At 30.4% G+C, this 27,015-nt stretch overlaps 2 protein-coding genes across 9 annotated transcripts in view; both read left to right on the top strand.

Annotated features, from left to right (window-relative positions):
- The window catches only part of LOC130893521 (eukaryotic translation initiation factor 4E transporter-like), a 45,852-nt gene extending 37,442 nt beyond the window's left edge, over positions 1-8,410 (top strand). For all 8 annotated transcript variants that reach the window (XM_057799742.1, XM_057799741.1, XM_057799737.1 and 5 more), the window contains one exon: positions 1,784-8,410. The gene's annotated coding sequence lies outside the window, so the exon portion shown is untranslated. The remainder of the gene's footprint in view (positions 1-1,783) is intronic.
- A 5,758-nt stretch (positions 8,411-14,168) lies between these two features.
- Positions 14,169-24,573, top strand: LOC130892947 (DNA repair and recombination protein RAD54-like). Its single transcript, XM_057798692.1, has 11 exons — positions 14,169-14,245; positions 14,297-14,473; positions 14,539-14,732; positions 14,921-14,987; positions 16,674-16,892; positions 16,967-17,160; positions 17,392-17,582; positions 18,632-19,154; positions 19,444-19,705; positions 21,365-21,646; positions 23,982-24,573. The coding sequence occupies exons 1-11, from the start codon at positions 14,171-14,173 to the stop codon at positions 24,141-24,143; spliced, it is 2,346 nt and encodes a 781-aa protein (XP_057654675.1). The 5' UTR covers positions 14,169-14,170; the 3' UTR covers positions 24,144-24,573.
- The last annotated feature ends 2,442 nt before the right edge of the window (positions 24,574-27,015 follow it).

Below are 27,015 nucleotides of genomic sequence, written 5' to 3'. Positions count from 1 at the left end.
TAGTAGATTCACACGCGTGTAACGTTGATAGCAGAATATTTGACTTAGACTGTGGAATCGCAGCAGAAAATCTTACTTTAGAGATCATCCGATTCGGAACCCAAGCTGTCTTCACCAGTATTTATTATTACTAGTTTATTGTCTATTTTTACCACATTTCATTCTTGAGTATACCAATCTCAATTATTTTTTCAGTGTGTCAACATAATTAACACAAACAGTCGCACTATAATTTTCCAATGCCTCTTTCCTTTTATCTCTATCCGTCTCTATCAATATTCTTATTATATGTCTTGCAGTGAACCCAAATAAGTTCAATGGCATTAAATTCGCAATGGTAGGGTGGTAACCTTATGACTTCATGACCATGTTTTCGGAACAATTTATCAATGAGAGAGAGAGGGAGAAATGCTTTATTGTCAAAAAATTATTACAATTACAAAAGCTTCTAAAAACTGTAAAACAAACATAAAAATAACTAAATAAAGATACAAATACAATAAAATTTCAATATACAGAAGAAAACCACAATGAGTAGCAAAATTATAGGTAATAATTAGTATATAAGTCCATAGCAAAATGAAATCATTATGCAGCATGCCCGGAATTAAATATTATTAGAGTAGAAGGCACTTTCCAGTAAATATGCTCTCAAATTATTGCGAAAAACGGGAAAAGATTAATTGGCAAGTGATTGTGCATTTTTTTGCATTGTAAAATATCGAGCCCTCAACTAATTTTGAACGTGGGGTAGGTAGGTGAAGGTCGTGCTCCGCGTTCCTAAATGGATGGCCGTGCAACGATCTTTCTGAAATTGGAGAACTGTGCTTACAAATTAGGCAAACGGATTCAAAGATGAATAAAGAAGGAAGAGACAGAATTTTAGTAACTAATATTCAATCAGGAGGAATCCAAACTCAAGACGCTTTAGCAACAAAAATAATCTTAATATATATGGCTAGTTCCCGTAAAGTAAGACTACCTTTATCTAGTGAGCGCTACGACTTTTCAAGTCCATAGGCACGAGGCTCGAGCATGACATAAGTTGGACAGATGCAAAGATAGAGTCTCCCTTTTTTGCAATATGGACTCTAATATAGCCAAATTACAATTTGTATTTATTGCATATAATTATGTTTCTCGTAGATCTTTATTAATTATATTAATTTCCATTAATTGTTCCAAACTCATCTTTTAAAGAAGTCACTGCTGTTTAGTCCGAGAAAATATCCAACAGCTCTCTTGTAGTTTGAAGATTCGCTGAGTCTTTTGGTTGTAACAGATAGTTTGGTGTTGAATTGTGAAGCGCCGGCACGCTCTCCGTCATTGGTGCGTGCACAATGCTATAATATATATGTTGACTTTTAGATTTATCAGCTACTTTCTCAAACCGCGATTAACGATCGTCACTTAACTTTTTTCAAATTATTTGGAGTGCAACTGCACCCCGGAAATACGCTAATGCTTAAAAGAATATGTGATTCCTTGACTTTATTTGTTGGTCTATAAAAGAGGAATTTTCGTAAATCTCAAAGGCATTATCGATGAAAGCTTCATTTTTCTAACACTTGAATAATTATTGTTATATTTTAAGCAGTTCACTCAAAGTCTTGACAAATTATATACCTAAACTTTCCCAGAAATAATTGAATGTATTGATACAGACAAACGCGGCGGAGGATTATTTTATAATATGTAGTATGATACTGTATAATATATAATTTTGAAACTTGCTTTTAAAATTCTTCAATATCGTCATTAATTTTTCTTCTTTTTGTTTCAGGTTAAATATCAGTCAACGACTTGTTAATTTTAGTCAAAGAAATATTGAATGTATCAAATGTATTTAATCCCTCTTAGGAACTTGTCAATTTGTCTTAAGGGAAAACAAAAGTCGTTATAAAATCCTCACCCCTAAGATTAATATATAAACTGTAACATTTTGTAAATAAAACAAAAAAAAGTTACATATACATTGTGATAGAATTATGAAGTTATTATGAGTTTATTGTGTAATTTCTCTTAATACATTTATTTCAGATATAATTGACTATACAAGATAAGCCAAGAATTGTTGGTATTTTGAGTACAAATAGAAAACTTTCCAATTAACTTTCACAGTATTTTTATTTACACAAAAATGTGTTCAGAAAAAGGTGGTTTAAAATTCAGAAGGGGAGATATTATTTCAAACAATAAATTTTAATGTGTTTAGTATTTTCCAGATTTAAAAATAAATATATGTTTGCAATCTTGAAAAACAATTGAAAATTATAAAGTGGACAAAAGTGCCAATCCTTTTACACTCTTAATTACTCGAATTGTTGAGTTTAAATGTCTCACTATGTAGCTTGGTATTAATGTATTACTAAAATACAGAGCAGTTACGCTATAAACGGTTGTTTAATCATGGAAACTCGTTACTATATTCAGTTTGTATGTATTTCGAAAAATAAAAAAGATTGAATATAATTTGATCAGTATAGTAACAATTTATTACCCTATTGTACAGCCATTGTTTTTGTCGCTAATAAAAAAATATGAAACCGCAAAAATAACTACCAAATGGAACAAAACACGATAAATAAAATTTTCAACTATTCTAAGTTAGAGTTACCTAAATAATTTTCTTTCACATTCCAAACTGCTATTACTACATTGCGCTTCATCTTTTCGCTTTTCTTCATAATTAGAGGTGACACAAAAACAAAAATTCTTTCTGTCTTGTATCTATCTAGTATTCACGGCCTGTTAGTTCATTTTAGGTTTGTTGATGATTCAGGTTTTCATTAGGGGAGGGTTATAAAATACCGCGCCCGTTAGAGCATATGAATATAATTTTCGACTAGTGCATATCAGATCAACTCGAGCTAAAATTTTATTATAAGAGGTTACCTAGCAATCAATTTTTAATACAATATTTATTTTGTACAACACCTATATAAAAATACTGGTTTGAGAATAGCGTGCCCCGGTTTGATAATACCGTGCATTCAAAATAATAGGCGATACATAGGTTAATCAACATTTATTTAGGCATAATTCACAGCCATTATAGGTACATAACTAGGTATAGTGCTTATCTTAACAGAATCTAACATTAATCTTAACAGAAGTCGCAAATATAATTTTCTTTTCCACTGCATTCTTTGTGTATCCAGGTTGAACAAGAACAGCAACGAAACCAAACTTTATTATTACGTCCGAATTCACCACACAATTTACATATGTCATTAGTATTCTCATTTTCTTTGTCTGAGCTTATCTCATCTTCATCATCGTCATTACATAATTGTGCAAGGGAAATATCCTCACTGCTAGAAATTAACACTCTTCAAAGATTTTCCTTTTGCTACAGCTTTTCCTTTACATTTTTTTTTCTTCTTCTAATCTTCTCTTTTTCTCCTTATCTTCTAGCTGTCCTTTTAGTGGCGTGGCGGTCAAAATTTGGGAGTGTTGTTTTTTTGAACGTCTTTTAATTTTCTTAATTTTTCGAGGCACTGGTCTCAATATCTCTAAAGTGTTACTACGCGAAGTACTGGCAACAGGTTCAGTCTCATTTGCAACATGTGTAGTGAGTGCTTCCGTTGCTATGTCATTGTTGAATGAATTTTTGTTTCGAGTAGTTAAGTCTTCAACAATTGGGTCTGATATAAATCATCATCAAATATGTCGGGGTTTATGGGATGAATGCCAGTCACTTCGAAACTTTTTACTGCCTTGTCCATCGAATCTACTCTCAAATAAGCTTTGTTAAATATTGAAGTCAAAACATCATGAGTAATTTTTTCATATGGATGGTTTTTCATATATAAGTCACACTCTTTAGGATAAACTGTCTTCAATGGACCGTAGAAAGTGACCAAAAACAATGCAATTTCAGATTTATTAAAACCCAACACTCTATTCATGCTTGTTGGCTCTGGAAGTCGTAAAGAGATCTCAGGATTTCTTTTCAGAAACGCATACACCCAACACTTAACAGCCATGCCCTTCTCTGTTGAAAAAATGTGTCTAATATTTATGCAACCGCGAACTCATAATCCAATTTGCGTAGTTGTTGCTGTGAGATTCCAAAAAATGTTTTAGCCAACTTAATAATATGGCCAGCTAACTCCTTTTCATCTTCTTTTCGATATGTTGTCTTTCGGCCAAGTCGAGGGTCATAGTATACTCATAAATGATCTTGCTACTTCCTTTATTTTTCTCCCACTCTTTACAGCTTCTAAAGCAGCTTGCATTTGAAGTGGATCCCGTGACTCCTTTTTTCTTTTTGGTGCACTTTCAGCCATGGTATAAACATAGGTACCTATAATATGCAGCCTACGCCATTTTGTTTTGCCACCACAACAGAATTTTACAAATAAAATTTTTGGTCCTAAAACTCATATCTACTTAAATAACACCAAATTACGCTACAAAATACATTATAACATAATTTAGACCACACAAAGAAGTACATACTTGGATACGTCTGTCACTGAACAATTATAAGAAATGCGCGCAAAAGTTCTCTACAGACGTACAACTTGTACCACTGACCATGGGCCACTGCCGCGCGGGGCGGGGTTACTCGGTCGCAAGGGCGATCATGTGATACATACACAGTCATAGCTTTTATAGATAGTTATAAGTTACACTGGGGCGCGGTATTATCCAACCCTCCCCTATATCAACCAATAATGTTAAACATATCCTATAACATTATCAGCAGAATTGACTGCTTAATTTTAATAAAATTAGGATAAAAATTACTGAAGAATTCAAAACATTGAAATTGCTCTATTGTCGATTGCTCTCTGTAAACAGGCTCAACAAATCTACACAAATATGGAAACAAGTGACTTACTTTCAATGAACACTGAATGCTTTGAAAATTAGCATCAATTGTTGCTGGTGCTGATAATAACACAATTGTAATCGATTGATGCTAGACGCTTTTAATCCACTTTGTAATAATAATTTGTATATTGTCTTTTGACGGTATCTAATCTTCTATTCAAATAAAGTTTAAAACTTCAATTATCGTAAACTCCCAAGTATTATTAGTTAAACTACTTTTTCAACTTGATGAATGTGGACGGTTGAGGACAATTTTTTTTACCATTTACAATTTTATAAATAGTGTTTTCATTATTTTCTTAGGTGTAATAGAGAAAATGTATTATTGGTATTTAAAATTGGAAAGTTGCTTCTTGTACATTTATAATTATATCACTTTTAAAAAGCGGTCAATCAAATATCGGCATAGTTTGAAAATTTGACAATAAACTCGCTAATTTTTGGGGAACAAAAATTTTTTTGATCTGTATTGATTTTAGAAGAATGTTCAGTAAATACTGGTTATCAGTAACCAATTTTTTTGTTATTGTCTGCAATTTGATAAAAATTAAGTTTTCATTTAAACATATCAATATTTTGATTTATATTCAAATTTTATAATTTCTGAGCTGCCTCCAAGCTGCGTTTTTTTGATATTGAAGGTATCTTTTAGTTAATATAATTATTTACTTTTTGGTATTTATTTTTTCTATACAGAAATGAAGAAAAAAATGAATAACTCAACATGTATTTAAAACTGTTTTTTGTGTATTCTTAGTAAACAAATCATAAATCACAAGATTACAGTTACTAGAAGAATATTTTTTCTATTTCAATGTTTAAAATCTTTATTTGGAAAATTATCAATATAAAATTTGCCACTTCTTCAAATTATTAAAAATTCATTTGCCTCTTATAAAAACCTCTACATCTTCTTTGTGAGAAACTTCCAGGTATATAATATATAAAATAGAGTATATTATGCCTGAAAGTAACAAAAAGAAACTAGAGGAAGTCCCAAAAAAATTTCATATAACGAACAATATTTTTTATTACTATTCGAAGCGGACGTCTATTTTGTGCTGAAAATGGCTAAAATATTTCTGCATGTCGAATTTCAAAAAAATTGTGCCTACTTATCCTTCATAATACATATTACAAATGACTTCACTCAAGATTAAAATAAATACATATTTTGTATTTCAAAGTTAAAATTTTCCAAATATTTTATAATTTTCAGTATTTTACTTGCATTAACTTCTCTATTAAAAAACGAATTGATTTACTGCTTTTTAAATACATTCTTGGCTTCATTATGATACTACATAATTTTTTCAACATTATGAAGATGGTTGTTACATTACTTAATGCGTCCTAACCATTTAAATTGTCGACTGAAAAATAAATAGGGTTAATTGGGTTAACGAAAAATTGAGTTTTATTTTTTAGAATGGAATTTTTATTTTATTTTTGTTTGGTGTGATAGACATTTTTTGTTTCGTTTTGGTGTTTCACTAGAGTAATGGCAACCACAATATAGTAAAGGACGATGTATTTTTTTCCTTGTGGAAAATTGCGCTCAGTTGATTTGCTGTGAAATACTTTACTGTTACTGTAATTGAATATTGTACTCCCCCTGATTATTTATTATATAAAAAAATCTAACTGAGGTCTAAATTTTCATTGCCAATTGCTTAACAGGTTATATATTTGGGTTATATTTTTGCATATCACAATTATTGGGAATCGCAACTTCATTTTCCAGCGTTATTTTGATAATGCCTATAAAAACATGCCAGGTGCAAAAATATAGCTTTAATTTAGCTTAAATCGAAACAAATTCATTGATTCAGTAGGCCTTTTTAAATAAATTATGATCAAAGACACAAAGTTTCTAGAAAACTGAATGTTATTTTTGAGGTTTGTATTGGTTTCTAATAATTATTTTTTTCTGTTTTATTCAATTTAATAATCAAACATCGTATACAAATTTATTTTACAATACTAAAAATTTTATGCGTACACGACAACAAATCAAAACTTAGAAAAAATTGTCTGCAAATATTTTCACATAATTTGTGCCTTCTACTACATTTACCGTGGATATAACAGCAAATCATTAGCGCCATTTTTATAAGGAATTTGTCTAATCCTATTGATATATCGGTGGTTCCCAATTAATTTTGTGCTTGTATAAATTATTAATGACAGTGAAAATCACATAACAGATATCAATGTGACAACTCGAAAAAAATCTTTCTGCTCGGTCAACTTTCTTGATATCTAGTATTCATGATTGTAATTTTGATCTGATGGAAACTTGCTTTTAGATCAAACTCCTTTGTAAAACATCGTTATTTTGTTATATCGTGAGATAATAACTATTCTTATTGATAGATTGGTAGAACACTGCTAATAATTGGGAAACACTGAACAAAGTCGCATAAAAAGTTTGATTTTATAATATTCTGGAACTTATTTTTTCTGTGCCCTTCGTTAAAATTTACTTAATGATAAGATCAATACTTAGAACACGTAAAGTATAGAGAAATGAACATTATGTCAATTGTAGCTAGTCTAAACTTTGTTCTTTTCACAAAGTGAATTTTTAACGAATTTATTTAAAAAAAACATTCCTAATAATCTTTAGTACTGAGCCCAAAATAACTTCTCGGTATTTATTTATAAATTAAATTGAAGTCAAATGCGAAACAAATTTTTAATCCAAATATTTATAAATAATCATCCAGTTATATTTTGTTACTTTGAATAAATTTTGTAATAACATTTTTTCTTCGATCTCTAGGTTAACTTACTTTAGTATACATATTATAGACGAAATCTATATTTTGAATCTTTACTTGAATGAAAATTGCTTTGAATGAATAAATAATTTCCTATTGCAGAAAGTTGGTTTATTTAATTTAGATTAATATCCAGGCTGTGTTTAAAAGTTTTATATAATATATTATTTCTAATATTTAAAACGTTAAAAAAATTCAAGAGATTAAAATCTTGAAAATTACGAATAAAACCCGAATCAAATTTATTAATCAAATTAAAACTAATTTTTGGCTGTGGTTCATGATATAATATACTGTATCGAATATTTTGAAAGTAGAATCCAAATGAAAATTTAGGATATTGTAAAAAGGAACAGTTAAAACTATACTCTTATTAAAAATGTATGTTAATATTGGAGAACTCAATATAAAAAATTGTTTCGTTTTTGACTTGAAAAAATAATGGCCTTTTAATAGTTTTATGTTAATTTTTAACCAGAAAGAATAGCAATGTACGGCAAATACCCAAGACCCGTTTGAACTTCTACAAATGGAAACTATGAAAACACTCATTTGCACGAAACTTATTAAATATTCTTTGCATCTGATTAACACAAAATTATTGAGGTCTTTAATGGACAAAAATCTGAAATTGAAATTATCAAATGCCAAATAAACATTGTTAAATCTAGATACTTTCTCTCTGTAAAAACTGTATAAGATGATTTTGTAAATATGAAATGTCATATTAAAATTGACATACATTTTTGTTTTGAAAAATAAGTAAATGAACAAGAACAACCAAATTATTTTATTATCACCTCTTTTAACCCTCTTTATCCATTTTATCCAAATAATTTAAGACTATTTCCTTCGAAAAATTTAAGCCAACCAAAAAGCTGTAATATTTTATGTTTACCTAGCAACGATCAAATTTCAGCGATAATACTGCACTAGTGCAAATTATCGATAATTTGCACTAGTGCCAAATTTTCGTCTAGGATTAATAAGCATCATTTGGTTTTAATTTTATATTTTAAGAAAAGGAACAATTATTGTTTATTTTAAATTAAATTTTTCTCAGGAAATAGTCTGCCAAAATGCCCTCTCGTGCATGTCAAATTGTCTCATAATTTCCTCTCGTGCGCATTCGCGCACTCGAGAAAATTAAATTATCGACAATTTGACATGCACTCGGGACATTAATATTGAATATTCCATAGAAACATATTCGCCATCCGCCAGTTTCCATGCAATCTCACTCTCTTCCAACATGACAAGTGCTTATAAGAATTTTTCCTCTAAAAATTCTTGAAAAAATAAACTTCCTATGTTTGTTGTTCGTCCCACCAGTAACACACTACCCACGCATGGTGAAAGACAAAAAATGGTTCCCATATATACAAGATTGGGATGCTTTGCCCATTGGTTGACTTCGAGTCAGTAATGAAAATGATGTGCTTATTTTTGTAAATTCCCCTTTTTACAGCATAAATAAGTAGGCAGAGTGAAACTTTGGTGTCGGCCAATATATTGTTGTCTCTCCATTATAACTGTGACAATAACTTTTTCACATGGTATGACTATTAAATTTGGATTTTCTTTTGTTTTTATATAACAGATACTTATAAATATTATACACGACGCGATTCTTTCCTAGTAGGGTTTTCACATCATTTGGAAAATTACATTGTTGTCTTTACGACGTGAATAATGTATGTTCTAAAAATATACGTCTTACAGTAAGTTCTTTCCAATTTGTACACATGTTTGTTACTTCTAAATAGCAAATATTTGTGTGTAATTTTAGTGTGACCTATTCTTAGTCCAGTTACTATGACTTGTTTTGGGTGATTACTGCGTACTCGTGACCATTGTCACACTTTTTTTATTTATTTTAATTTTTAAAATGATCCTTGCCACGGAAGATTATAGTCTATATACACCACTATTCATTATATGTACATTACTACGTACCGTGCCGTCTTTTGCGTGTTTGTCAGCATCTTCAAGGAATACAAGGAAATTGTATTCCTTGATGAGAGGACACCCACAAAAACCGTTGTTTTATATTAGATGCAATTGAATCTTGATTTGTAGGTCAAGTGGGTTGATGGTATAGATATTTTTTAAGGAACCCAAGCATGTGAGGGGTCTGTTATAATTACAGTTTTTTGTAGATTTGATTATTGAATTTCGATCAAAGCTTGTGGGATAGCATATATTTCTGCTGAATATACAGAGCTTATATGAGGTAATTTATATTTCAAGGGAGGTTTATGAGAAGTGATAACAGCAGCTAAAACTCTATTAAAGGATTTGAATGCAGTTAGAATACATGGAAAGTTTTGAGTGAAAGTTCTGTCTTGTTGAAGATATTCAAACTTGTACCAATGCTCGGAGTTTTAATCAGCCATGGGGGAGGTATATCTCTTTGCAACTGTGCTATTGTAGTTTGGATGTTCATGGTTGTTCATTATAAGACTGGCATATGACCATGTTAGGTATTGTCTTCTTTTAGCTAGTGACGGTTCTCCTAGTTCTACTTGTAAACTTTCGATGGGAGATGTTCTGTAAGCTCCAGTAATTATGCGTAATGCTTGATTGGCTATAGTATCTAAACATTTTAGAATCAGTTTTTTAGTGGAGGCATAGAAGATGGACCCATAATCGATCATAGATTTCTTTATTAGTCATTTTGTATAAAAGAGGATATGAAATTAATATCGACTAACTTTTAATTGAAATATCTTTTGTAATTATAGGTACTAAATTAACTTCAGGGCCTAGTGATAGAAACTGTAGAATATCTTTAGCTATTTGAAATATTTTCAATCCAATTGCCTGAGGTTTTAAGAACTGAATTATTTACAGAATACAGACTGCTAGAAAAATTTTCTAAAATAAATTGATTATATAATTGTATCAATTATTCGGATTTTCAATTTGAAAAGATCATTCTCAAGTTCGAATTTTGTTTTTTAATTACAATTTCATTATTTAAAAACTAATGTACGACAAAGACAATCAAATTTCAATCGACTGATAAAGGAAACCAATGAAAACTATAGAAAACCAATGAAAAATACAGTCCTTAAAATTTCTAACAAAATAATAAAAAGAATACTGTACAAACTGTTTTATGAAAACTATTACCTTTCATATCTTTTGAAACGAATTCTATATCTGAGATTGACTTTGACAGCAGGCGAGAGAGGTATATTTTGACAGTACTATCTTACCTATTTATACACCTTTACCAGATATAAAATCAGTTACAACTAAATTTTCCGGAATCTTTAAATAATATGGGTAATTCAGTTGGATGGTCGGGTCAGTCTAATAATAAATATGAAGGCACTATTGGTATTAACTTTTATATTTGAAGGGTTCAGTGGAAAACGTGCATAACCAACAAACTTTTAAAATATTACATTTTGTGCTTAACCCACTCATACTGAGTTACCGTATGGTAAGCAATAGTTGCCTATTCGACATTTCCTTTATATAGGTAGCGACATCTATGAGAATTTTTGCATTTTACTCGAGGCAAGTTGATTTTTGTGACATAGTTGCCCAAGCCACAAAATATGGAGGATTCAGAATGTAGTGTTGATCCAGATTATGAGCCATCAGATGGAAGCCGTAGTTAACAAGTATAGTGGGACATAATAAAAGAAATCAACTTTTATATTAAACCATTCATAGTAGCCGAAAATGAGAAGAGAAAATTACATGTGGTTTAGGCATGTTTGCATTTAGTGTTTATTGAAAGTTAGACATGTTTGCCACTCTCATTATTTTGATACATATGAGAAACAGGCTACAATTTTATTGGTATCCGGCTTGATTTTTAGTACCGAACATACTGTACAGCCGTACTTTTGTTTTTCCGATGAAACTAGTGTATTGGTGCAGCCGTATGAGTCTGGAAATGAAAATAGAACCAAACCTTCTACAAAAAGAAATCGAAAACCGGAACAACACAAGAGGAGAGGAATATATCACAGCAAAAGGAAAAAAAGTGCAAGCAAAGATGTTGGATTCGGGGAAAATATGTGGTTGCAGTCAGAAATGTAATGAAAGTATTCCCATTGAACGAAGAGTGCAGAATCATAACAATTTTTACACGTTACCTTGAGGCCTTAAAGTTGAAATGGAATGTTCATTTTTGACTGAATTTGGCCACAATTTTTTCCAACAGTTATTGAGCGTTGTTTGCTTAATCGCAATGTATGATAAAGCGATATGCTTCACACTGTCTACTATTGTAAAATTCTTCCAAGCACTAATAACTATTAAAGATTCATTGTTCTCCAATTGTTCCAAAATATATGGCTCGTTTTATGTACTAAAAGTAGAAATTATGCCTTGGTCCAATGGTTGTAATAATGAAGTTGTATTTTTTGGTAAAAATTTTACTTCAACGTTCTCATATTCTAGATCTTGTGGGTGACCCGGCGCATTGTCAATTAATAAAAGCACTTTAAAAGGCAATCCCTTTGAACTTAAATATTTTTCGCCATCTGGGATAAAACATTCATGAAACCATTAAGTAAACATTGCAGCAGTAACCCACGCATTCTTATTACCCCTCCAATAAACGGGAAGATTATTGATGTTTACTCATTTAAAGGCACAGGGCATTTTTGATTTGTTAAACACTAATGGTTTCATAATATAATCTCTTGAAGCATTGCTACAGAAAAGAATTGTTATGCGATCTTTTGCTGCTTTATGACCACTAGCCGATTTATAAAATTTTGAGACATAAGTCCTTTCAGGCATTTTTTTCCAGAATAAACCTGACTCATCAGCATTGGAAACCTGATCAGGGGTGTATGAATTGTCGTTAATAATTTCTGCAAAATTTGCTGGATATTCTTGGGCTGCATCTACGTCGCCAGAAGCAAGTTCACCTTTTAATTTTAAGCTGTGTAAAGAATGTCTCATTTTAAATCTTTCAAACCAGCCATGACTTGCCAAAATATTTGGCTTCTTTTCAGTTGAAGAAGAAGATGGTAATTGCTCTAAAATTTTTTCGTAAATTCATAATTCTTTATCTGTTATTGAGCTTGTATCAATGGGTACTCTTTTTTGTGTTTGATCTTCAATCCAAAGCATTAACGCTTTCTCCATTTATCCCATTGCGACATCTCTGGTGTATGATGTTGTGCCTATACTCGTGGTATTGCAAGCTGCAACACTCTTTCTAATTGTGTTTTCATTTGTTCTAATAGTTCTTATTGTAGCTTCGTTCATGATGTATGATTTTGCAACATCTACTACTCTATGTCCCTTTCATAAGCGATCCAAAATTTCGATTTTAGTTTCTAAAGAAAGAATGAATTTTCAATTTAGAGAAGCGGCAGGTGAGTACCTCAGGAATATTAGAAACACACTGTGAGCAAAATTTCGTTAAATCATGCCTTCGTTTTATTTTCTCAATGTCGATGGGTTACCATGGAGCTTAAAATCGACTGATATTATCTGTAGTGATTAATATAGTCAAAAGAATTTCAACATTATTTTCTTCTATGTATAAGAAACCAAAAATTCATAAACTGTGAAATTTCAAACCAATTAATCACAATTTGTTTCAAGGTGTACATATTTTTAAACTGAAGAAAAGATGAAAAATTGATACTGTTGAACTGTGAAAAAAACAAAGAAATTGCAGTACACATGAAAAAAAAATTTATTTACTAAGGAGGCTCGTTCGATTCTAAGTCGATCCTTCGACAATTGGAGACTTCTACTAGCTCAATTCTAGGATTTAATAAGATCTTGACAGTCTATGGTACATTGTACCTATGATTACTGGCTTCAATGTTCTCTGTGACTCGGCTTATCTATGGAGGTGTAGATAATTTTTAAATATTTTTTAGTATTTAGTACACCTATCGGAGCATATCCACAGGAACAATACACAACAATGACGATTCAGAATTAAAGATACAAATTGGTTACTGTAATTCTTTATCATAACAAAATGTGATAAGCATATCCAACAAGATTTACCTTGAATTATTTCATGAAAATATTTAAAATTATATCTATGCAACTTTTATTCACTCGAGTGCACTACACTGATCATTGTTGCTCTACAATTAAATACAAATGCATTGAAAATTAAAAATTACAGGACATACTGCGGAAGCTTCACTAAATCTCAGTCTAACTGTTTCAGGAAGAATTACACAGTTCAGTTAATAAATGGAATGATAATTGTAGACTGAATCAAATTCATTTGTTAATATTTAATTACTAATAAATAAAATAAAGAAGAAAGTTTTGTTGATAAATTATCTTGATTTAAATTTCGTTTAAAAGCATTCAATATTGACGTTTCGACTACTTTCAGTCCGCTTCTTATTGAATTGAATGAAAAAATGAAATTTTATTATCCGGTGGCGTCCGTTGTTGGCAGCAATATGTATCTATTCATATCAATTTAATTGTCCCCGCTATATACTCTACTGCCTGTTAATATCGGTCTCGTTTCGTGCAACTAGAAGTCACTGTTATAGAAGTATTACTGGTTGTCATCCCAACACCGTCATAGCATGGAAAAATGGTGTTTATGCCTAACCGCTAACTGTTCCGTGACTCCAACTCTTAACCTAAGTTTTTTAAAAATGGTACATTTGTTTTAATGTTATTTTCCACTGTTAATTGATTTTATATTCCAGAGGAGAAGTTCAGCACCTAGTCAAAAATTTAGAACTGAGGATTTAATTTCACAGAAAAACAATTTTGTGACTCCATTAACAAATAAGAGAACTAGAAACAGGTCTAATGATAATCAAACTGTTAAACGTACCGCTCTATCACCTCTTAATACTGAAATTGTATTCCTTTCAGACCATGTAAGCTTAAATTGAAATTATATTTTCATTTGACTTATATTCTACGTATGGAAAATACTTTTCAGGAAGAAATTATTAAGAAATTGTCCAAACCTTTTAAATGCCCTGTTCCGAATTATGAAGGGTCAAGATCCACCAAAAATTTAGGGATTCGACGTCCGCAAGTAAAAAGAGCACTTTATGATCCCAATACACCCAATGCGCTTGTATTGTATTCTCCACCAGAAGTATCTGAACATGATAAATTGAAAAAAGATGGGTAGGTTACCTACTACTTCTTGTATTTGAATTAATCCATCGAAATTCAAAAGCTGTTTTAAAATTATTACTACATAATAACGATTAATAGCTTTATGCATTACAGAATTCACATATTTTGTATACCAAGTTATTTTATAAACCTTTCCACTATGATCAATTTATTCTTCCATGTGTTACAATTTTCAGAACAGTACTAGTTCATGTAGTTGTTGATCCTCAATTAGGAAATATTTTACGTCCTCATCAGAGAGAAGTAAGTTTAATATTTTATATTCACTTTAATTAATATGATTATAGGTATAGTACAGATTAAACGCATTTTAAAAAATGAGTAAATAGTATGACACTTTCTCTACGAAATAAAATAAACACATCCATTTTTTATCTTGGAATATATTTGAATATAACCCCTTAATGCACAATTTTTTTGAAAAAACCAGCCAAACAAAATAAATTTTGACATACAGACTTTTATTCCATGAAAAGGCCTTATTTTACTCTTGAATAGATAAGTCATAGCTTTCAATTCCATGTAAATGATAAATATCAACAATAAAACGATTTTTTTGCTTTCATATTATTTTCAATTCCCGATTATATTCGAGTGTGCACAGTTTGGCCTGTTTAGTGTGAAAAAGTTCATAAGTGACTTAAATCCCAAACAAGTTCTATTGGATTGAACTGAGTGTTGTTATCTGGCTATATCATTACTTGGATTTCAATCTCTTCAAGATAAATTTGGATACTTCTATTGAAATGCAAATGAGTATTGTTACTCTTGAAAAAAAATTGGGGGTGGAAGGTACATCTTGTGGTTCTAACATGCTCATGTGCATTAACATCACTTCTTTGAATGATCGCCACGTTGATAAGGCTCTCCATATTAATGCTATCTCTTGATATTACTGACATGCTATCATATGCATACATTGATTGTATGTAGTCTTGTTCAAACCTTTAGTTTGCTCTTTTTTATCAGATTGGTCTGCTATTGCCAAATAGATAAAATATGGATTCATATGAGGATATCACATTCAACCAGTAGTGGTCTTCCCAGCGCAAATGATTTCTAGCAAAGTGTAATCATAGTCTTTGATGTGCAGAGGTTAATGAAAGTCCAGTTTCATTGATCCTGTAATTTCTCTTATTGCTGGATGTGGCAAAAACCGTTTATGATTGATATCATTATACATCCAGATTACTGACTTGGTCCTCTTTGATTCCTTGTACCTGTTCAATTCTCAATGATCAAGATATCCTCGATTATATCTCATGGAATTTTTGAACCACTTGTACTTCTCCAATGAATATAATAGCTGAAATACATCACACCTCCGCTCAAATAGTGTCATAATTAAAAAAATTATAAAATCTCTTTTATTGTACAAATGGTGCTAGAAAACGTATCTCAAATAATGTCAAGTAAATGGTGTCTTTTATGTTTTAATTTTAAAATTAGGTCTCGCAATTGATAAAATGATTTTAAAATAAATCATATCTTGCATTTTAGCAAATTTACCTGATGTACAATGCAGCAAAAAGTATTTGTTATTGTCAATATTAAAAAATACATTTATAACAGGTAAAGATATTGAAAATTACACCAGTAAAAAAATTCTAAACTTATTTTGATAAGGTAAATTAAAATTAAAATTGTAAAGTTAATTTGAAACTTACAACTTTATTATACCACAATTATCACACTGATTACAACACTGCTAATATTTTAGTAACCATCACTTCACTTCATACAGTCCTTGTATTTTTCGCTATGTATCTTCAATATTTCACTATTCGCTCTACTGTTCGTAGAATTTTCTGTGTATATTAATATCCACTTGCTCCAGAGGTATCTATACCTATATATCAGTCACAGTATATTGCATCATAAAAATATTAAATTTATTTGGTAACAATATTTATGTATAAATATTTTTAGGGAGTTAAGTTTATGTATGATTGTGTAACGGGAGTCCAAATACCTGGCTCTTATGGATGTATCATGGCAGATGAAATGGGTTTAGGTAAAACATTACAGTGTATAACTTTACTATGGACTTTAGTTAAACAAGGACCTGAAGCAAAACCACTGATAGAGAAAGGAATAATAGTCTGTCCAAGTTCATTAGTAAAAAATTGGAGCAATGAAATTAATAAGGTAATAATCATTTATAATGAGCAATAATAATCATTTGACAGTGTGTAAGACAAAGTAAAAGGTTTTTATTTTAGTGGTTGAAAGGTCGGCTGTCATCTATGATTATGGACGGAGGTGCAGATGGTAAGAAAAAACTGCTACAATTCATGCAAGGAAAAGGGATGACGGCCATACCTGTTCTCATAATATCTTATGAAACGTTTCGCATGCATGCTGATATTTTACATAAAGGTGAAATAGGATTAGTGCTTTGTGATGAAGGTCACAGGTATTATACTTGCTTTATCAATTTTAAACCAAACCCCTGTATATTAGTATTCAGTGTTGGTGGAGATTTCGTGCTCCTTTTGTACCTGAGATTTCCGTTCTTTCCTTCTCCCGCTAATCTTTTCATTCTCATTAGGTTTTGGTTTTTACTTAGCCTATCTACTTTTTTCCCTTGATTGTACGTGTTTTCTTAAAAGGTCAGTAGTTTTTTCATCAAAATTTGGAATTTCAGGTTAAAAAATTGTGAAAATCAAACCTATCGGGCACTAATGGGCCTTAACGCTAAAAGGAGGGTATTACTTAGTGGTACTCCCATACAGAATGATTTATTGGAATATTTCAGTTTGATTCACTTTGTAAATGAAGGATTATTAGGCAGTGCTTCTGAATTTAAGAAGAAATTCGAAAATTACATTCTGAGAGGTTAGTACTATAAGTAATTATTTTATTCATATTTCAAATCTATAGCTAGTCTACTAAAAAATAGTAATCCGATTTGCAAGGAAAATTTGTATCAAATTTATTGAAGCAAGTTCACTCATACATTTCTCATTAAGTTCTTGCTGTACCACATGGTCCTTTAGAATTGTAAGGTATTAAGATGCACTAATGTATATTTAAAACTAGAACTTGATCATTTTCAATAAGAGAGAAATATATTAAATAACCTGAAATTAGGTTGAATCTTTCTAGAAATGCTTCCGATTGTTGCTACTTAAACCCGTGGGGCCACATTCTGTTTATTGGGATAAAGTAAAAATTGTTATAAATACTCGGCATGAGGAATTCCCCTCAGTAACATGAGTAACTATTCTTGTAATTTTGTGATCACTGTATTTTCACTAATGTTTATTACTATTTAGAATTAATAGCAAGAACTATTCAATGTAAATTATTATATGAGAGATACATCATAAAATGTAAATATTCTGAAAGGAAGTGTCATATCCTATTTAGTTATTTTTGATACATGCCTTTAAAATCTATTGATTATGAGATAACAAGATATTTGGAGCATCTTTTGTGTCAAGTCTATTGGAAAATAGGGTTACTAAATAATCACTTTTATTGAAAACATATTTTATTTGATGTGAATACTTTGTTAGGCGGATTGAATGTAGATAACTTAAATTTTTTCTCAAGTAGTAGATTTACTTAATTAATTATTCTGAAAGTACTTATACTAACTGACTGTCTTTATGAAAATATTATTAGTGTTCTCCAGATGATTAAAATATCAAATCCATTTATATGTTGAAATATAAAGATTTGAATACCTATTTACTTATCTTCTGTTCTTTTCACCCTTAATAGGTGTTTGATAAGGATCCCTCCCTTGTTAGTCAATCTGTTTTTTAGGACATATGTTTACCAATTCAGCAGTTTTTTTAACAACCACTGATTATTTTATTATTCTTGAAAGTATTACTGGCGATAATATTTTTATTGACTAATATTACTTGATATTTTAGGACAAGATTCAACTGCTACAGATTTAGAGCGACAGCATGCTTCAGAGCGTCTTACAGAATTAACTAATATAGTAAATAAGTGTCTTATTCGTCGTACTTCTTCGCTTTTAACAAAATATTTACCAGTTAAATTTGAAATGATCATCATCTGTCAGCTAACACCTTTACAGAAACAACTTTATCTCAACTATATAAATTCGGAATCAATTAGACGTTCCGTAAACGACATAGACTCTAAAAATACCTTAAGTACTTTAGCGAGTATTACTACTTTGAAAAAGCTATGTAATCATCCAGATCTAGTACTAGATAAAATTTTGGAAGGATCAGAAGGATTTGAGAAGAGTAGGAATATTTTACCGCAAAAGAAAGGGCCGAACGATGTAAGGCCTGAACTTTCTGGGAAATTAATGTTGTTAGATTGTTTTCTCGCAAATCTTAAAGCGAATTATAGCGATAAAATTGTTTTAGTTTCGAATTATACTCAAACATTGGATTTGTTTGAAGTGTTATGCAAAATAAGGTAAGTAAAGTACATTTATTTTTATTTAATACTGGGGCAGATTGAAAGAGCATGACTTTTTGAGTGAAACACAGCTTTTTGCATAAAAAGTTTCTTTAGAGCTTTATACACTTTGTGCAACATTTGTTTAATTTTTTTATAACGCCTCACCCCTCCCTATCCCATTTCTACTAATTAACATTATTTTTATTGCTGATTTGTTGAGAGAAAGAAACGTTTTCATATCTGAAACTTGTAATTTTATTAAACAAATTCTAGAAACGTCACATATCGTATTTATTATTTTTAGAGGTTATTTGTATGTGCGATTGGATGGTTCAATGTCGATAAAAAAACGAGCGAAAGTGGTTGAAAATTTTAACAATCCCGAATCGAACGAATTTATTTTTATGTTAAGTTCAAAAGCTGGGGGTTGTGGTCTCAATTTAATTGGTGCCAATCGATTGATAATGTTCGATCCAGACTGGAATCCTGCTAATGACGATCAAGCAATGGCCAGAGTTTGGAGAGACGGCCAACAGAAACCATGTTATATATATAGATTTTTAGCGGTAAGTAAATTGTACTTTTTACAGTTCTGGAGGGAAAATTGTCTGGATTTTGTATTACCATTTTTTTTCATAGAAAAAATATAGTACAGGGAAATATTGGTGGCCAGAATTTGTCACTTATGTTTTGTGACATCCTAAAGGCCGAGCCTTCCTTGTAGCCACTGGTTCCTATTCAACAGTTGTTTTCTAAAAGTATTATTTCTCTTTTGAAGATGTTAATATCATGAAACACAACCATATATGTGTTTCATAACCTATAAGTTTTGTTTTTCTTTCATAATTATTTTGATTAAATCCGTTTCTTTTTCAATTTCTATCACAACTCGTTTATTAATTTTCCTAAATATTTCTACATTTCCATCACCTCTATTATTATATCGCTCTAGCTTTGCAGTCATATGTTAGAACTACAAAACAAAATTCCAAGTTTCTAGTTACTCAATATGTTGAACTTCTTGAGAAAAGATTGTTTTGCTGTTCACACTTTTCTTTTGCTCTCTTTGATAACTTGAACTTCGCCAATGGTAATTATAGTCTGCCATGAACTACTTATATATGTATCCACTTTAAAAACTTTCATTTAATGAACAAGTGTGCTACCCAAGTGGTCTATTTTTTCTCTATATTCAAACAAACATCAAATACAAAAATCGAAGCTGTTTTAATAAGAAAGGTTCGAATTGAATTAAGATGAGATGAGATGAGATGAGATGAGATGAGATGACACAGCTCTAGAGAAAATAATTTATAATATGCAAATAAAACTACTAACAATGCAACACTACTGCAGTTATATGCAGTGATGTGTCTGAGTCATTGAATATAATTTTTACTGTTACTGAATCGCATAAGTTTTGTTTTTGTTTCATTAAAGTTAAGTGCCAATAATTGTCTATTTATCATTATCAGAATATATTTCTAATTTAGCTTTCTTTCATCGCTCTATTGTATAAGATGTGATGTTTAAGTTTTACGATATAGACATTTAGAAATATTCATGAAAATCTAGTTTCATTTTCACATTACATGCTCATTTTCATACGCAAATGCATAGAAATATAAAGATTACGATAAATTGGCTTTATAAAAATACAACACACAGTTTAACTATAAATTAGGTCAGTAAGATAAAAGTGTAATTGAAGAAAATATCGAACACACTAGTAGAAGTGTCTCAAATACAAAATTTTCTTGAAGCAAGCAGTGGTTCGTAGCGATTATCCAGGACAAATACATTCCAAACATTCACGTGCTGGTAAAAACATATCAATGGTTATGATTATGCATTAAATCACCCAATCAAACAGTGCTATTTCAGAGACCTCACTCTAGTGACAAATTCAAAAGTGGAAATAAATTGTAATAGAGTTCTGTGAATAAATTGAATACCAAATTAACCTCGTCAGTATAATCGACAATTCTATCAACTAAGAGACAAAATACTGCTGTTAATCTGTTTGAGCGTTCTTTTAAATCATTATTTTCTGATAACCAACAAAGAATATTAGTAAAATGTCACATATCAAAGAATTAGTCAATTTATTATTAATCTCTTTCTTGAAATACCTTTCTAATTGTTTATTAGATATTACTTTTTGTATTCAATCCCACCAGTATTTGATCATTATTTCTTACTTAGTTCTGTGCTTGAATTTTTAGGCTGGTTCAATTGAAGAGAAAATTTTCCAAAGACAGGCCCATAAAAAGGCTCTAAGTTCAACAGTGGTGGATATGAACGAAGAAACTGCCAGACATTTTAGCGTTGCAGAACTTAGGGACCTATTTAAATTGGAAGATACTGATTCAGATACACATGCGAGGCTCAAATGTAAACGGTGCTTAAATCGAATTCAAGTTAAGAATCCTCCCGATGAAGCAGATTGCACAGACGATTTATCGATGTGGTATCATTGTTGGGACAAAAAAGGCTTAGCAGATATGGTAAATAATACTTCATAACTATTATTCTTTAGAGGTTTAACTTTAGATGGAAAATTTTTGAATTTTGGCAAGATATCGAGTTTTGAGGATTTAGAGCTTATTTTGTTGTAAAGCTAAGAGAAATTGGTTGAAAGTGAGGATACTGAAAATGAATACAATATTCAGTTTATTTTTTGATATATTCTTCTAGATGAAATTTTGTTAAAATTATATAATTTTATTTGAAAAGCATAGTTTTCTGATCTTCCTTTCATTCATTAAGATCTTAAAAACTTCATACTTACATTATATGTGCACAAAAATTTCAATTCAAGAAACATTTTCAAGCATCCTTTGAAAATTATTTTTACCCAAAATCGTTACCTTGTAAAATACGAAAATAAATACACAACTCTAGTAAAATAATATGTGCGAAAATCAAAGTTTATTTTTATTATAACTTCCAATTAAAATCAGTAGGCTATCATAAATGATAAACATTGACAATTTGCCCCATATTCATGTAATCTGAACACTCTGAACATATCAAGCTCTAAGCTTTTAGACTTTTATTTCATTATTATATATCATTATCTATGTCTGGTTATTATACATGCTTTCTTGTTTTTTGTTTGCTCAAAATTGATATTGGCTAATTAATTAATCTACTGTAGGCACTTATATTCTTGGTATTTTCCATTCGAAACGTTGTAATATTACACGACTCCAGAAAAATTGAGATAAATTTTTATTTAGTTAAAAATTTCAATAAGAGAACTTTAGTCTCTTTAGTGGTTTAATGTTGAATATTTTTAAATGAAATATTTAATTTTCAAACGTTATAAAGTCATCAATCTTTTAATGATTTGCAAAATATGTAATGTAAAGTGCAAGAAATGGATGGTTTATCTTAAAATCATTTTGTTTATGCGACACAGTTCTGTAACTTAATTAGAACTTAAAAATAAGTATAACTAGTCAAAATAATAATATCACCCCGAAATATGTACTACATCTCATATGATGATTGAAAAAGGCTTCTTATATGTATAAATAGTATAAAAATTCCAAGTCGCACAAAACTCGATTCATAGAGCATTAAGAAGGTCTGAAGAACTAAGTAAATGATACAAAGCAGGATCAATTCTTGCCATTTCATGAGACAAAGTCTTGTAACGTTTACTTGGTTTCGCCCTCCTACAATTAAACTTTCATAGCTCCAGTATATCTTAAAGTACGACTACAGTTTGCTAGAGATCATTTTGAAAGATCATTAGTGGTCGAATATGATCCCAGATGTTACCTAATTGGTAATAATCGGCGTGTCCTATTATACAAAAAAGTTGAAAAAAGATTTTCGCAAATCTGTCTCGAACCCGGGTATTAATATGGTGACAGATTAGTAATAATATGGAATGACATTAAAATGTATAGTCACATGTGCATTTTTATTATTAGGTTATCTTGATGATTACAGGTATATTGTTAACATTTCAAAATCAAGTGTCATATATTTCGTTTGTAAGAGAAAATATTCTTTTATGCCTAGTATTATTCGAGCGCATATAGCAAAAATCATATGAAATTACCATTAAAAAATGGAAATCTGAATAATAGTGTAATAAGGTAACAGTCAATACCCCAATCCAATAGAGGATGTAATAGGAAGGAAATAAGAAAAGCAAACGCATCTTAATTATTTTTTGATTTTTGGTCCAACCTCTTTTGTATATTTTTCAAATTCCTTTAATAGATTTATTTTTTGACATTAGAAGATCGAAATTATGCATTAATTTTTCTGGTGAGTCTGCTTTGTTCTGTGATGGTTCAAGATTTTGAACTGCATTCAGATTTTTGTTTATATAGCCAGCAGTTTTTGGAATGTATGATAGCACTGATTCTTTTTTTGATACTTGCATATATTCCCCTTCCTACCTCATTGTCATATGGTAAAGTGGCTGGTAATTGGAAACTCGAAGCTATATAAATACATGTATATTATATATGGAAATCATAGTCTTGATGTCGTCCCCATATGCCAAAATCATATTTGCGCCCTAATCAGTTTTATGTTGGCCATCACTTTATTTAAATCACTAGTAATGTGAAACTTTTCCATCTTGTGCTTCTCGAGTCTGACCATAGCTTTTGAATTATTTACATTTTTTAATTAACTTCATAATCATGTTTATACCTTCCATTGCAAACTACACACTATTCCTTACATTGCTATTATTAAATAGTATAACACAAGAATTATACCAAATGAAGTTAAAAATAGCACATTAATATTTTCACTGACCGCCTGTGTAAATTGAGTGAGATATACTATTGATTTCCACGTTTTTATTTTTAGGTTCTAAAACAAATATGGGATATGTCAAAATACATTTCGTTTGTATTTCACCAGAGATCTGCAAAACAAGAAATTTCTTCTGTGAAAATTGTAGAAGAAGATCCAGACTATGATGAAAAAGAGAATGACTACAGTGATAAGGATTCTGATTATTCCGATTAATTTGTTTAGATTAAAAATGTCAAATACACAAATGTGATATTCAAATTTCATATTATAAACTTTCAATTATATTTTTATTTCAAATATTAATGTTACAAAAAAATACAGTAAGGTATAATGTTTTTTAAAAAATTAATTTTAATTTGTAGATAGGTTTATAAGCTCCTGCTCTTTCTTATTCCTATTATTTGCGTTATTGTTAAATTTAAAACATAATTTTTGGAAAAAATTACAAAAAAAAAGAGACCAGTTATAGACTCCCAGTCGAATGCTTGACTACAGTTTTTTATTTTCTTTATTTCTGTTTCCAAGTGGTTTTTTCGTGAAAAACAGAATGGTTTGAGTACCGTGAAGAGAGTTTGGACCCCCTTTTCCATGTATCATAAATTTTCTGATAGGTTCATGTATCAAAATATACAATTTTAAACAACGTAAGTTTTCTATTTCAATTATATCAAGTTGAACCTCTAGTAAGTTTTAAGGCCACTTCACTCAGTTTCCCATTTTGGTAGCAAAATTGAAAAATATGGTTCAATGCAATGAGGGTCTACTCTGTACAATAGCATACAAACTATACTGAAATGAGCATAACTTATAGATTATATAATTATAATTTTTATCTAAATCAAGTTCCATGGCAATTCAACTTTTTCACATAAATACATGGAAAAAGTTTATCTTTTAAAAATTACATTTTTCAATATATGACACCGTAATAACATAGTTCAAATCTTTTCCGGGTATGTGATTCCACTGACACATTTACGTTTATACAAATTAATAAACACAATGTGATGAAGATAAATAGGGCTGTTATGTTCCTCATATCAAAGCTGTTCAACCTATACAGCTTATCTTCATGGCTTCAAAAAAAGTTATATATACTTTTATTTATTTCAACAATCAACCAAATAACAGAACAAATCTAGAGAAGTCACTGACAACCAAAATTTTTAAATTCGCACTAATATGTATGCTTGCAATGACAAGGTATTTTAGAATTCAAACTTTATTCTTCTCTACTCAGAATCTCGCCAGAGTCTGTAAAGAAAGTATTATGGTTGTAGATTGGATCTAGTTGCAAAGAAACTTTCTTAAAGGAGCACTTTATTACAACACAACTTCTAGCCAATAAAAGACGTTTTGGCCTTTTCTGGCAATGTATTGGCCTCTTTATTAACTTGGATTTTAGTGTGACCAAGAACCTAGACTAAGGTGTATCAATTGCAATGTTTTTTTCTGTAGTTAAGTATCCGTTTGATAATATTAACCTGCAGATAAAGTTCCAGTTGGGTTTTTCTTCTATATTTTATCCACTAGTTTAGCAGCTTACTTACCTTACCTTACAAGGTATGTTGGTGTTAGTGATAAATAAATATAACAAACAGAAATTTTATTTAAACTCTAGTTCGTTAATCTATAAGTGATATAATCATTTAATTTTTATTTTGATATGATTGATTTTGTTGATTAGTTATTGGATAGGTATGAGGATATTAATCTTGTAGAATTCCTTTAACACGAGAAGGCGGCCTTATGTAGTAAGGAAAAGAGTGGATAACTTAAAGAAGTGGATTGAGCATAATTTTCATGCTAAATTCAATCATTTCTTTTATTTTCTATTATATTCTTCTGCTTGTTAACAAGTATCAAGAGTTAATTTCTCTTTTCGAGAGTAAAAATACTGTCTCCCTTTTTAGTGTTAATGTTAGTATTTTCTATTTTTTTTAAATAAATTTCGCTCACAAGAAACTGGTAAAAATTGTCAAAGCTTACACAGACTGGAAATCGATTTAATTTCAAAAACCAATATTTAGATTCAGATGCCAATACTCAAATTGTTCTATGGGCTATGTTCCAGTTAACTGGCTTATATGACAGTTGGAAGTAAGATATAACTATCTCGCTATTTAAAAAACAGCTAAAAGTTATCCTGTTACCACAAAACCCAATTTTATATAATAACTGCTAATTAAGACTTATTTCACAGATAAATTGTAATTGGTAAACCGTGCCTTAAGAGATTATCATTCTTGCTTATGTCAAGTTTTCTTTTTCTCTTCCTAGCTTGAATGATATGGAAGCTCAGTACTTTGATAGCTTTTTGGCTATCAGGATAAATCCCTGTCACATATTTAAGTACTAACACCTGTAAAGCTCTTGGACAGGAGCCTGAGGATTTGGTACCAACTCCTGCAGTGATTTTTGAATCATCCGTGCATTTAATTGATTTTCATTTGAAAGTTTGGGTAGTGTGTTTCCTCACCTGGTCATTCTTTTTTATGAAGCATTTTAGTGTCTATAATTACTTTCTTAATTATTTAGTAGCCATACATAATTCCTGAAGAAATGGAAAAGCTAAGAAAGAACTAATTAGTCTTTGTCAGCCTTTACCTTATCTAGATATTCTGAAAATTGATACAGGGACTGACCTGTCTATCACCAGAGTCACGTTATCAATTTAAAACCTTTGAACTTAGTCAAGAGATTTCCTCATGATTCTCTGACCTCATTTAGCATGGTAGATATCGGAATAAAAAATTTTAATCTTAACGCACCTATTTAACCTGTCTTTATATACAAGGTGTGTCTTAAGTTTTTATAGATGGATTAAAGTATGACTTCTATATATTTTCAAGATTATCAAAATAGAAATTATGACACTTTATCGAATGAAAAACAATTACTTTAATATTGATCCTTCATGACGTTGATATGGATATAATCAAAAGCAGAGATCGTACCGTTTCAAATTCGTATTAAAATTTCAAACGAAAAGGTATGTCGTTATGCAGTCGTCATCTATAGGTCGAAACCGGTCCACGGATGGTACTTCTTGCCATCATCACTCATCTACATCCCGTTTTCCTAG

The sequence above is a fragment of the Diorhabda carinulata genome, chromosome 4, assembly GCF_026250575.1.
Source record: "Diorhabda carinulata isolate Delta chromosome 4, icDioCari1.1, whole genome shotgun sequence".
NCBI lineage: Eukaryota > Metazoa > Arthropoda > Insecta > Coleoptera > Chrysomelidae > Diorhabda > Diorhabda carinulata.
Note: the sequence above shows the minus strand (reverse complement) of the source record. Positions and strands in the feature narration are given on the sequence as shown.